Source organism: Rhinoraja longicauda, chromosome 20 (genome assembly GCF_053455715.1).
Source record: "Rhinoraja longicauda isolate Sanriku21f chromosome 20, sRhiLon1.1, whole genome shotgun sequence".
Taxonomy (NCBI): domain Eukaryota; kingdom Metazoa; phylum Chordata; class Chondrichthyes; order Rajiformes; family Arhynchobatidae; genus Rhinoraja; species Rhinoraja longicauda.
Genome location: NC_135972.1, coordinates 1,522,390 through 1,537,132, shown reverse-complemented (window position 1 = coordinate 1,537,132; position 14,743 = coordinate 1,522,390). Strand labels below are relative to the sequence as shown.

Below are 14,743 nucleotides of genomic sequence, written 5' to 3'. Positions count from 1 at the left end.
GGATACAGGTGATGGGGGGTGATGGGTAGATGATAACTGGTGGTACAGGTGTTACAGGTGTGCGCATTTCCATCAGATGCCATCATGGAACCAAGGTGACAAAGGAACTATGCTGCAGATAAGCATATATCTACATTTTTAGCAACATAAAAATAATCAAAGACTGACTAAGTCTGAAGATGGAACAAAATAATGTCCCACAATAATCTATTTACTCATTAAAGAAATATATATTCATAATATAAACAAATTAAATATATCCTCAAAAAGCACAGAAGCTAATCTAATCTCTGTCTGCACATGGTCTATCTCCCTCCATTCCCTATATATCCATGTGCCTGTCTAAAAGCCTCTTAATCACCACTGCCGCATTTACCTCTACCACCACCCTTGGCAGCACGTTCCAGGCCACCACCCTCCGTGTAAAAAACTTGCCCCCACACCTCTCCTTTAAACTTTACCACCCCCCCCCCCCCCTCACCTTAAAGCTATCCCCTCTCGTCTTTGACTTTTCCATCCTGGAATAAAATGAAAGTTATATTGTCCTCATTCGAGATTGACTAGGCAGCGATACTATTCAAAAATAAATGCAACTTTTAAAGAAATTTATTACTTATGTGTGAAAAAGACCCGAGTTTTCTCTCCCCATTAATCTTTAGAAAGTGAATAGGTTTACAACTCAGCAGATTTTCACCAGATGTCAAAGGAACGCCCTTTCATAACAAGGAACTTGCCATTCCTATCCATAAATATTTATAATGGTTTAAAAGAGTTCTCATTAATCTAACTTTCTGAAGCTCCAAGGATTTCAGGAAAGTTAGACACAAGAGAGGGTAATTAGTAGATTTATTTTTATGATTTTATAATTTTATTTCGCTCAATGTGCCCAGCATGTTTACCCCCAGGCTGTATGGGGCAGAAGAGCAAATTTACCACTGGTAGAAAATGCATAGTAAAATATATAGCCTGCTTTTTAAGTACAGGATGAAGTAAAATCATCTTCCTTGTGCTTTGGAACAATTTATTCTAAGAAACCACGTTAAATTTAGTGGGATGTTTCAATGCATTTTATGGAATCACATAAATAAAGGTCACGTTAAAAATGGTGAACAGGTTACCCCCTCTCACACGTAATTGATCTGTACATTCCGCAAAAGGCTGTTTTGCGTGATATCCAAACAGATCAGATCATACCATACACAGATACAATCATGTCAAATTCAAATACAATGGATGGAGCAAACAGGAAGATACAAAGTGCAGAATCTAGTTCTCAGCATGGTAGCGCACCAGTTCCAAACATAAAGTCCAATGTCCGCAATTGGGTAGAGGTGAATTGCACAGTGTCCTAGTCGAAAGATGTTCAGAAGCCTGATAACAGAGGGGAAGAAGCTGTTCCTGAGTCTGGTGGTGTGCAGTAAATGCCTCCAGCTAGGTCAGCCTGCCCATGAGGGCCAGAGAGGAGGTGGTGAAGCCTGGCCTTGTCAGGGGCATCAAGGTCTCTTTGATGCCGCAAGCTGTGATAGCAGATGCACCAGCAGCTGGCAGCTGAAATGATCCCAAGGCAAGAACATTAACAATGTCCTTCACTTGATCCCTAAGAATAGTACAGACACAAGGAACCGCAGAAGCTGGTTTATGAAAAATGACAGAGGGCTGGGGTAATTCAGCGGGTCAGGCAGCATCTCTGGAGTCTGAAGAAGATTCCCAAACCAAAATGTCACCTATCCATGTTCTCCAGAAATGCTGCCTGACCCGCTGAGTTACTCCAGCACTCTGTGAAACGTCACCTATCCATGTTCTCCAGAGATGCTGCCTGTCCTGCTGAGTTACTCCAGCGATTTTGTTTCTTTCTAAGAATAGTGCAGACAGATGTGTGGGGTTTCATGAAATGACAGAGAGCAACACTAAAAAACTTTCACTGAGCCACCCACAATTGTATACCAGTTTTTTGATGTTATGCAAACAAATTTCTGTCTCTTTAAGTATGTTGAAGAGACTTGTCACCAGAGTTGAGACTCAACATTTACCCCCCCCCGCTGTGATTATGCTGCAGTATCTGTAATTGCTGAGAGAAACTAGCAGCGATCAATGGCCCAGGTATTTGCCACTCAAAACTAGGTCACTTAGTATCATAGAGTCATAGAGTGATACAGCGTGTAAACAGGCACTTCGGCCCAACTTCCCCACACCGGCCAACATGTCCCAGCTACACTCGTCCCACCTGCCCGCGTTTGGCCCATATCCCTCCAAACCTGCCCTATCCATGTTTCGGTCTAACTGTTTCTTAAACATTGGGCGGCACGGTAGCGCAGCGGTAGAGTGCTGCTTTACAGCGAATGCAGCGCCGGAGACTCAGGTTCGATCCTGACTACGGGTGCTGCACTGTAAGGAGTTTGTACGTTCTCCCCGTGACCTGCGTGGGTTTTCTCCGAGATCTTCGGTTTCCTCCCACACTCCAAAGACGTACAGGTATGTAGGTTAATTGGCTGGGTAAATGTTTAAAAAAAATTGTCCCTAGTGTGTGTAGGATAGTGTCAATAGTGTTAGTGTGCGGGGATCGCTGGGCGGCGCGGACTTGGTGGGCCGAAAAGGCCTGTTTCCGCGCTGTATATATATGATATGATATGATATGATTGGGATAGTCCCTGCCTCAACTACCTCCTCTTTTTTTTTTATTATCAAAAATTGTACTCAACTATTTAAAAACAATATTTACAATACAATGAGACAAAACATAACCCACCACCAGAATACTATACAAACAAATATACCAAATGAAACTATTATCCAATTATATTACAATCCCCATCCAGGATACATCCAATCCCCCGCGGTGCCCAGCGGTCCCGGAAATCCCCCAGGGTGCCCGTGGACAGCGTGTGGTCCCTCTCCAACACCACCCGGGCGCAGACGTAACCCCGGAAAAGGGGCAGGCAGCTGGCTCGGGCAGAGCCCTCTTCCACCTGGCGCCGTGAGTCACGGATGGCCAGCTTGGCCAGGCCCAGGAGCAACCCAACCAGGACATCCTCGGCCCTACCCTCTCCCCTACGCACAGGGTGTCCAGAGATGAGGATGGTGGGTGAGAAGTGCAGCCAAAAGGCAAAGAGCAGCCCCTTTAGATATTGGAACAGGGGCTGCAACCTCAACTACCTCCTCTGGCAGCTTGTTCCATACACCCACCACCCTCTGTGTGAAAAGGTTACCCCTCAGATTCCTATTCAATCTTGTCCCCTTCACTTTGGATTCTCAACACAAACATCACTGTTCATAAGTTGCAAACAGCAACTTGTTTGATATCAGACTCTTTGCAGAGTCTAAACTTCACAGCAGCATTATTTCCCATAATTTACACTCAGAAATTCAAACGAATAGCATCGGCAATTTTTTAAAATATCAAATATTTCAGACTATTTGCAGTTTTTTTTACACCAGCCACTGTGAAATATGCCCGACAGTTCTTCAGTTGTATAATCCTTCTTTCCTTATGAACATAACACAAAATGCTGGAGGAACTCAGCGGCTCAGGCAGCATCTCCGGAAATGCACAGACGACGTTTCAGATTGGGTCCTTTCTACAGGCTGTGAAATATCTTCTTTCTTATGATTATACTGTCATGCTAAATACAAAGTACTGCACTTTAAAAACTTCCTTCAAGGCTAACCTACCAGTAATATTTAAACTGATTAAAATGTAATCAGCTTATGCCAAAATGCCACTGTTCAGAAATTCACCTCAATGCAAAATTTCACCTCAATACTAAATGTTTTGTCATTGTGGCTGTACACATTATTCAGCGTTCAGACGCCAGTTCCACTGAAATTATGTGTTGTGCATGGAGTCATTGCAGGATGTCCATTGTACTTACACCAAATCTTTTCAATAAGACTAATTAACCAAGTAGCATTCTTTGTTACACCACTGATACAATCTGAACCAAGAGACCACTGGAGAGCAGCAAGGTAATTAGGCACTTTTGTGCCTGAACTCTGATATGTATCTTTAAAACATTGACAAGATTTATATCAGGGGATTCAAAAACATATTCATATGATTTGGCAGAGAAGGCAATAGGACATTATTGATCTCACAGATATCGTACAAAGGAAACATGAAAAGGTAAATTTTCAGTTTCACATCCTGCACAATTCACAAAAGCAAAACATGAAACAGCAAAAACACTGCTTTCAAAGAGAGATCAGAGAAAGAGAGACACAAGAGACTGCAGGTGCCTGAATCTTGAGCAAAACACAAAGTGCTGGAGGAACTCAGCTGGTGAGGCAGCATCTGCGGAGGGAATGGATAGACTACGTTTCGGATCTGGACACTTCCTCGGCATCAAAATCAAAGAGAAATCAGAGAGTCCGTCTCTCCGATATCTCAGGTGGCATTTCCAGCAACGACTACTTGGACCGATGCATCGATCAATTCTGTAGTTTCAATATATAACAGTAGAGGAATAGGCCATTTACCCATTATGTTTGTACTGAACATGATGCCAAGACCAAATCCTATCTGCCTGTACAGAATCCACATCCCTCCATTCCTTGCATATCCTTGTACTTCATCCAAAGTCTCTTAAATGCCAGGATCGTATCTGCCTCACCACCTCCCAAAGGCAGTGTGTTTCAGGCCCCACCACTCTGAGTGATAAAGACTTCCCCCACAAGTCTCAAGACTTCATCTTTCCAGTGATCGTCCTGACTCACCACGCACTCCATCATATCTTTGCCACAACTCTTGATTGCAATGAAGTGGCTTCAAGTACCACTTCAAATGCCTTCTGACTTTACCACCAGCTCGAGTTCAGCTTTTACATATGCCATAAGAGGACCCTACTTTGGCGATTAAGTGGCTAGCATGTCTTAACTTTATTTATAACTTCAGGGATTGGTACTGGGCCCAATGCTGTTTGTGGTTTATATCGATTTGGATAAGAATGTAAAAGGCATGATTAGTAAGTCTGCAGATGGCACTAATGTGGGTGGTATCGTAGATAGCGAAAGTAGTTGTCAAAAATATGAGCAGGATCTTGATCAGTTGGGCAAGTGAGCTGAGGTAAGGTTCATGGAGTTTACTTGCACAATGCTGTATTTTGGGAAGTCAAATCAGGACAGAATCTTCACAGCGAATGGCAGGATTCTGGTTCCTTGATAGTGGAATCACATGTAGATGAGGTGGCCAAGAAAGCTTTCATCAGTCAGGATATTGAGTGAAGAAGGGTCTCGACCCAAAAAGTCACCCATTCCTTCTCTCCAGAGATGCTGCCTGTCCCGCTGAGTTACTCCAGCACTTTGTGTCTATCTTCAGTTTAAACCAGCATCTGCAGTTCCTTCCTACACGTGGAAGTTGGAATGTTATTTTATGGTTACAGATGACGTAGGTGAGGCCACATTTGGAGTATTGTGTTCTGTTTTGATTACCCTGCTATAGGAAGGATGTTATTAAGCTGCAAAGAGTGCAGAGAAGATTTACGAAGGCTTTGCCAGAACACGAGGGCCTGAGCTAGAGGGAGAGGTTGAGCAGGCTAGGACATTATTCCTTGGAGCGCAGAAGTATGAGGGATGATTTTATGGAGCTGTATAAGATCATGAGGGGAATAGATTGGGCGAATGCAGAGGAATGAAGAACCACAAGTTACAAGTTTTAGGTGAGAGGGGAAAGATTTAAAAGAAACCTGAGGGGCAACTTTTTAATACAGAGGGTGGTGGGAATATGATTGCCAGAAGAAATAGTTGAGGCAGGTACTATAATGACATTTAAAACACATTTGGACAGGTACACAGATAGGAAAGGTTTAGAGGGATATGGGCCAAACATGGGCAGATGGGACTAGCGTAGATGGGGCATCTAGGTCAACATGGGCCTGTTATCTTTCTGTATGACTGATATTCTTCAAAGTCTGTTGAGTTTAAAATCCAGGCTTACACTTAAATTAGTTAAAAAAAATATTTGTAATTGTATCATAGCATGAGATCTTTGCCAAACAAATCACTAAGTGCTGTGAGACACACACATGAACAGGAAGAATAAATATTATTGCTACAAAGCCAAGACAGTCTAATTACAGATACCCAAATTCTAGCTAGTTATGTGGAGTTGAGACCAGATCATTCATTTTCCATCTTTGAGCTAAATGCTTGATAGATTTCTGTACAACTATTCAATGTTACAGTAAAGGAACAAACAACTTTGATAAAAATCCAAAGTTCCCATGAGTTTATCCATAAATCCAAACATACAGATGTAGAATGCCACAGAATTTTTCCTTTGTCTTCATACACAATGCTGAAAATTAGCCAATGAGATTCACATATGTATCTTCATGTATACTGCCAAAAATAGTTCAATATGGACAAGGTAAAGTGGATATATACTTTGGTTGTTGAAAAATCATGAAGCATGCAAGAAAGTACGGTATCCAATCCTCACAAGTAAAAGATGACAATATCAGAAAGGCAGAACAGACTTTAACAGAAACAGAGGGCTGGTAACAGGACAAATGTCAGTAAATACCTTGTTGAATTAAGCTGCTTTGTTGCCTGTGGTTCTAAAACCCTTATGTACAAAGGGCTTGTCAGGGTACTGTAAGAGAGAAGTGTTTGGTCTGATTTACAAATGCCAATTAATATCAAGTGTATAGAAAAAACAGCAATAAAAAGAATGGGAAATGTATTGGTATTGGTTGTTAAGAGAAAGGTGATGAAATATGGACGGTCTGTTACGATAATGAAATATTAATATCATTCCACAAATTGTGCACAATATAGAGAATCCAACACTGGATTTGTTTTGATTTTTTTTTAAAAACAAAATATCTACTGAATTAATTCTGCCCCATTTCCACAACAGATCTTGTATATTATAACCAAGTATAAATAAAAGTATGTGGTTAACAAGCATGAGCAGAAAAAAATAAATTAAGAATTAAGAAATGTTCATTTGGTAAGGAAAACTGAAAAGATGACAATTAATCACGACTTCTGTTTAATGTAACCATTCAATGTAAGGACATGATTCGTTCAGACTTTGTAACACAGCGAAGTAATAAATGTCAACATGACTAACTGAGAAATTGAATTCTTTAAATCACATTACTGAGAAAAAATGTGGAAAAGTCAGATTATTTTTTTATCACCAGATTTCTTTTTAACTTCTGTTAATTTTGAGGATAGGACATTCAAAGAAAAAACACTAGACTGGTACTTACCTGCTGGAATTTCTGTGAGCAAATAATGAAAAAAAAAAGAATACCTTATTTAAATAAGGGAATTATATATTGGTTACACAGCACAGCTGATCGTTTATTATACCATAGGTACTACGCGTACATGATCTCAAATTTTGCCAGTTGATTAAAGATTTACTTAATTGATCACAACATTTTTGAAATGAAATATACAAAATTATGCAATGGTCTTAAAAATGTCACTCGTCTCCAATCTGAGCATTAATCAGAAAAACAAAAAAGTAAAAATATTCAAAAACAACTTGTCCAAACCAAGAATGGAAATTAATTAAGTGGTCTTGGTTCTCCAAAATATTCCAAATGGAATTTAAACTGGAGGTGGTGGAGTATGGACTTAAGCAAGAAGGTCTTCTTGGAGAAGAAGAGCTGCCTTAAATGTAGTTGCGTGTAGTTGAGTAACTGTAGTAGAGTGAAGACTATTCCATGCTTTAATTGTGCGAGGCAAGAATGATTTGCTGTACACATCTGTCTCGGCAGCTGGTATCTCAAAGTGAATTGAATGCCCTCGTCTGCTACTGATAGATTTGGATTTGGTGCAGATTTGGTGAGCTGACCATTTAACATTTTGTAAAAACAGGTCAAACGGTGGGCTTTACGTCTGTCTTGGAGCAGATTCCACCCCAATGAATTTAGAAGTTTGGTAACACTCACTTCTCTCTCATAGGTCTCATAGGTACACTCCATCAGAGTGCAGCAAAATATGGTATCTATGGAACCTCAACCAGATTTCTCTATCTCTGACCTTTAATATCCTTGCTACACTCTTTTAAATTACACATTATGAGTAAAGCTTTCTACTCTACCCCAACCAGGCACATATTGCTTATGTGTGTATCATCGTGCCATTAGGAAGCCAGAGCCATTTTCAAGTGTCAGCCTTGTGAATAAAGTTAGCACACGAGGGGCATCAGGTACCCAAGACCTTGTCTCATTCCACAACTGAGGTGACCACATGAAGATCTAAATCAGGAGGCACCAAATGTTTGTGTCAAAGCCAGTTACCCATTACATCAGTCAATCAGTCTGTGGAAGGGTCCAGACCTGAAACATCGTCTACCTGATGCTGCCTGATTCCCTTCACAGATGCTGCCTGATTCACTGAGTACCTGCAGCACTATGTATTTTGTTCAAGATTCCAACATCTGCAATTCCTTGTGTAGCCACTGTCTATGTCTTTGGCTCGAATAAATGACGAATTTAAGGCATTTTCTGGAGCACGTGATAGGTATCTCTTTTCATCACCTGGTATTGACCCCACTATTTCATTTAGTGTAGAGATACAGCGTGCATCCTTTCGGCCCAACGAGTCCACACTGACCATCGATCAACCATTCATATTGGTTCTATGTTATCCCACTTTCTCATCCATTCCCTACACACGCTGGGGAAATTTACAGAGGCCAGTCAACCAACAAACCTGCACGCGTTTGTGGTGTGGGAGGAAACCGGAGCACCCAGAGGAAACCTACGTGGTCACGGGGGGAAGCGTGCAAACTCCACACAGACAGCACCCAGCATCAGGATCAAGGCAGAGTCTCTGGCACTGCAAGGCAGCAGCTCTACCTGCTGCACCACTGTACCACCCCTGATGCACATCACACAACCTCAAAAGAGTCCTTGTGATAAAGAAAGTTGCTGCACAAATAGAATTTCCTGCTGAGGAAATGCTACATATAAACATTTATTTCCTAACTATAATTTATTTATGGCTTTAGGACTTAAAATACATTAAGTGAACACGATAAGCCTTGCTCTTTCCAGACAACTGGGAAGGGTGAGGAGAATGAACAAAATCTTTGTTTACTTGGATTATTTTGCTGAGGATTCACAAAGAGCGTAAATATTTATCCCAACTTCAGTGTAGGTAAATACAATACGATAGAATTCCTCAAAAGGGTTATAAGCATTCAAAGAAAGATTCAAAGCAAATCTTGGCCACTGAAATAATGAGAGTGATAGAGAGGATAGACAGTCAGAGCCTTTTGCTCAGGGCGGAGATGTCCAATACTCTTGAGCATAGCTATAAGGTGAAAGGGGCAAAGTTTAATAGAGAAAGGGTCATAGAGTGATGGAGGAATAGAGTGTGGAAACAGGCCCTTCGGCCCAACTTGCCCACACCGACCACATGTCCCAGCTACACTGGTCCCACCTGCCTGCGATTGGTCCATATCCCTCCAAACATGTCCTATCATGTACCCGTCTAACGGTTTCTGAAATGTTGGTATAATCCCTGCTTCAACGACCTCCTCTGGCAGCCTGTTTCATGCACCCACCACCCTTTGTGTGAAAAAGTTACCCCTCAGATTCCTATTAAATCTTTACCCCTTCACCTTTAAATATCCTCTGGTCCTCAGTTCCCCCTACTCTGGGCAAGAGACTCTGTGCATCTCCCCGATCTATACCTCTCATGATTTTATACACCTCTATAAGATCACCCCTCATCCTCCTGTGCTCCAAGAAATAGAGTCCCAGCCTACTCAACCTCTCCCTACAGCTCTGACCCTCTAGTCCTGGCAACATCCTCGTAAATCTTCTCTGTACCCTTTACAGCTTGGCAACAATGTGTAACGATACAGCATGATCGCTGCGGTCCACTGAGGCCACGCAGACCATCGATCACTGCAGATGTGTGGGCAAGTGTCTTTAACACAGAGACTGATGGGTGCCTGGAACATGTGGCCAGGGGTGGTGGTGGAGGCAGATACAATGGTTTCATTTAAGAGCCTTTGCAGAGGCACATGTAATGCAGGGAATGGAGGGATATGGATTATGTGTAGGCAGATAAGAGTTGGTCCTGATGTCATGTTCGGTACAGGTATTGTGTGCAGAAGCACCCATTCTATGTTTGTCAAATTAAACCATTGGCCAATTTGAATGGGTAGCCTGTACAGGACTGTAGATTTAACTCAGGTCAGACATAAAGAGTTTAGTTTAGTATATTATTGTCACAAGCACTGAGGTACAGTAAAATGTCTGGCGCTTAGTTTTTGTTCTGCAGTAACATGCTCTGCGATGTAATATTTTTTTCTGCAGAATTCTCAAAAGGCTTGTTACACAGGAATATTGATTTGCATCAAAATCAGCTGACAAGGAAACTTATCTTTTTAATCTTAAAATTAAAATTGAAAGAAAATGTTATCTTGTCTACTTTAGGTAGTACATTTTATTTAAAGAAACAATATGCTTTGAATTGTGTTGAAGCATATGGAGGCTTCTTAGTGCTTCATTTGTAGAAGTCTTAAAACAAAATTGATAGTAATTTATCTTTGTTCATTTCCAAAATGTTCATGTGACAGAATAATATGGTAAATATAAAGCTTGGTGGGGACCGGAAAAGGTGAGCAAATGCCACAAGTCAATAATGGATCATGATTTAAACCAAAACACAAAGTTGCTGGAGAAACTCAATGGCCAGGCAGCATCTGTGGAGTGAATGGACAGATGACTTAATTTAGAAGGATGAGGGGGGATCTTATTGAAACATATAAGATAATTAGGGGATTGGACACATTAGAGGCAGGAAACATGTTCCCAATGTTGGGGGAGTCCAGAACAAGGGGCCACAGTTTAAGAATAAGGGGTAGGCAATTTAGAACGGAGATGAGGAAGAACGTTTTCAGTCACGGAGTTGTGAATCTGTGGAATTCTCTGCCTCAGAAGGCAGTGGAGACCAATTCTCTGAATGCAGTCAAGAGAGAGCTAGATAGAGCTCTTAAGGATAGCGGAGTCAGGGGGTACGGGGAGAAGGCAGGAACAGGGTACTGATTGAGAATGATCAGTCATGATCACATTGAATGGCAGTGCTGGCTCGAAGGGCCGAATGGCCTCCTCCTGCACCTATTGTCTATTGTCTATTGTCTATTGCCTATAAAAAGAAAAGTAAATTTGGATGAAAAGTTCATATTCCGTTATAAAACATCACCTGTCCATTCCCCCACAAATGCTGCCTGGCCCACTGAGTTCCTCCAGGACGTTGTCCCTCGCTCAATTTTCCAGCATTTGCAGTTCCTTGTGTCTCCATGCATCATTTGAAAAAAAAACTAACTCAAAGATAAGTCAACACATAGATTACCTTTCAATTAACAAGTAGACCCCATTGAGTTGGTTTGGAGATTAAATCCCAATATTAATCTCTATCTATTGCAAAACACCCACATTTTCTATTTTTATTATTTGAATCTTTAATCATAATCATTACAGTTTTGATCCAAATAACTTAATCAGTCAACAGAATAAGATGAAGGTCCTTCAATCAATTTAATAGCAATATCACCACTGTGTGCCTGGGCTCATTAATTCCACACTGTCCACACAGCATCAATGCTACTAACACGATGGGTGAAACAAAATGTACATCCTATATGAGCAGAATGAGCCAGAACCATGTGCTGGAGCTTACAATTACTACTCCTGAATTAACCAGAAAAATCTATCAATAACACTAATATAGATAAGAAAATATGGAGGCAAGGACTGTTCTCTTTTTGGCTATGTGTTATTAATATTGAGGATTAATGGTCATTCACACTAGTTCTGTGCTATCCCACTTTCTCATCCACTCCCTGCACATTAGGGGCTATTTGCAGACGGACAATTAACCTACAAACGGGCACGTTTTTTTGGCAGGAAACCGGAGTACCTGGAGGAAACCCACATGGTCACAGGGAGAATTTGTAAACTCCACACAGACGTTACCAGAGTTCGGGATGGAACCCAGGTCTCTGGGGCTTTGAGGCAGCAGCTCTACCATCTGCACTACTGTGCCATGCCATGAAGATCAAGATGATGAGACAGAGTTTCATGATTGCAATTAGAATAATGATTCTAAGCCACGGAAAGCTGCTTTTTCTCTCTGGTGAAATCATTGGTGGTCAATGAAACACCTTTACAGCTTTATAACAAAGGCATTTCAACCTCAGATTGATATCCAATTGATTGCATTTTCATGGCTGCCCTCTGGCTCCAGATATTTTGAATATATAACCCGGAAAAAAATATGAAGATTGACGCTTTTCATGGAAAAGAAACAAATCCCTGACTTTCAAAGACCAAATGTTCTAGATTTCTGTTGCATTTTCCAGCATAAAATCATTGAATCCAATTGCAAGCATTTAAAGATCAGACTAAAATATATTTGGATTTACATTTTGTCAAATTTACCGGCGGTTGATTATTCCTAAACTACTGTTAAATCAGCAGCAGTCAGTCACCAACTAATATAGAGCAGAGCCAGATTAGCAAAAGATGGTGGTTTAGAGGTGCAAAAATGACAGGGATTTAAAGTCTGACTAGACTTACTGTAACACATCTGTCACAACAGGCAGTGTCGGTTCTTCATCCATCAAATCCATTCCGTCATTCAGGCTACTGGTCCGTGAAATATCATTTGGGCTGCCTCCAATCGTATGCTTTCTCACTTTCAAAAATAGCACAAAAGGGAAAGGTGTGGAGGTAAATATAATTTTCAGTCGGAATCATTTGGAATCCATCAGCATTATCACAAGACTGCATCTTGAATTGCCACATTGATTAGTCGAAGTGAACAGAAGCTAAAATTAACAGCTTGCATGCAGGAAAAAACCAACAAATTTAGTCCATATTAATGAATATCATTCTAATATTTCAAATATATTCTTCATACGTAGATATATATCAAATACAAGTTCATATCTAATACCATGCATTATAATTAAAAGTACTCTTTTCAATAACTTGTTTATAAGGATTACAAGAAAATACAGGAAATGTAACATAATATGTGCATTTAGATTTAATGATTAAAATTCATGCATTGTGATTATTAATATAAATTGTAAAACAAACGTCTTTACTAGAAGCAATCAACTTTATTAAAAACAAATGCACTTAAAGTCTGATTAATTCATTGGTAATGAGCAAGTATGTTTGTCGTAGAAATCCTATTGTAAACATAGTGTGAGGGATACGCCTTGTAACTGGTGTGAGGGGCACCTTGAGGCACAGATGGTCAGGGAACACCCAGCAAAGCTGACCACCTGCATGCTAGGAGCCAGAGCAAGCTAGGAGCCAGAGCAAGCCAAGAACCACAAGGGAGTTGTAAATCAGGATCACTGATCTCCAGTAAAGTGGGAAGACAAACATGCAGCTGTTAGGACTAAGAGCCCAATTTTCTCCCATGTAAGGCAGGTAAGAAATTACAGCATGCCTGTGCCAACATTTACAAGAATTTTGCCAGTGGAAGTTTACTTAAATTGCACGAATCAGATGAAAGGAACACTCAAGTCAGGCCGAGGTTGGCCTGTGAAGACTTTGCATTAACTCAGGTGTAAAGATTACTGTATGAGCCAATGAACAATGAATCATTTATTAGAGTGATGCAATAAAAATGTATTTATTGAGTTTTATGGATTTTTGTATAAAATAAATGATTTGTTGGCACATATTAATCAAGGAACAGACCATGACTGCTTATTATGCAGGCTCAGATGAATTACTTCGTTTGGTTGTACAATGGAAACAAATGCTGAGACTGTCATTCACAAAACTCATTCTGCATTCAGGGCAGGCAGGAAGCAAAGCAGATGATATGTGGTAACACTGACATTCATTAACAAGCATTACCCCCAAAATAATGGCGCATTTATCTCAAGCCACTGATTTCAGAAATGAATTATTAATGGAGCATGAGAAAGCCAAACAGATTAGTGAACAATTATCTACTGTAACAACAGCAGACACCAATAACAACAGGCAAATAGACAATCGAAACAATGAGAACAGCACTGAGATCACCCATCTGTTTAATTTTCCACACTGCATCAGAGAATTAAATGGAGAAGGAATAAGCATTGGCCATGGAGAAAATTATACATGGAGAAACGAGTTGGGACAAAAGCAAAATTAATTCCTCAATGATCACAGTTCGGACTGCAGCATCTGAATAATTGTTACTGTAAGACAGACTTACCGGATTGTCTAAACATCCTTGTAAGACCTAACAAAGCAGAAATTGATGTGCATATAAAGATAAGCACACAAGATTATTCCTCAGCCTCATCATTATCGAGGCGATCAATCTTTCTTCGAACAAATATCCAAGTTGTAGATTTCAACTATTATCGCAAGACTGATCACTTGGCGGCAGTGGCGCATCGGGTAGTGCCACTGCCTCAGCGCCAGAGACCCGGGTTCTATCCTGTCCTCAGGTCCTGTGTGTGTGATGTTTGCACGTTCTACCTGTGACCACGTGCGTTTGCTCTGGTTTCCTCACACATGCCAAAGACATGCTAGTTTGTAGGTTAATTGACTTCTGTCAATTGGTGTGTGGAGAGGGGTACAATCTGGGGGGAATTGATGACAATCAGGTCAGTGTAGGATTAGTGTGAATGGGAGGACGATGGTTAACGTGGACTCAGTGGGCCGAAGGGCCTGTGTCCATGATGTAGCTTTCAATTCAATCCAATTCAATTATTAGCGAGGTTTCATATAACTTGTATAAGTTAGGTAAAAGACAG

The 14,743-nt window shown here is 40.8% G+C and overlaps 1 protein-coding gene across 3 annotated transcripts in view; it reads right to left on the bottom strand.

Annotated features, from left to right (window-relative positions):
* The window catches only part of kcnq1.2 (potassium voltage-gated channel, KQT-like subfamily, member 1.2), a 184,145-nt gene that overhangs the window by 105,201 nt on the left and 64,201 nt on the right, over positions 1-14,743 (bottom strand). The window contains exons 13-15 of one of the 3 annotated variants that reach the window (XM_078416718.1): positions 14,197-14,223; positions 12,549-12,666; positions 6,518-6,586 (exon numbers count right to left, since the gene is read on the bottom strand). In XM_078416718.1, coding sequence (XP_078272844.1) covers positions 6,518-6,586; positions 12,549-12,666; positions 14,197-14,223 — 214 coding nt within the window. The remainder of the gene's footprint in view (positions 1-6,517; positions 6,587-12,548; positions 12,667-14,196; positions 14,224-14,743) is intronic. The other 2 variants (XM_078416720.1, XM_078416719.1) reach the window with 2 other exon arrangements.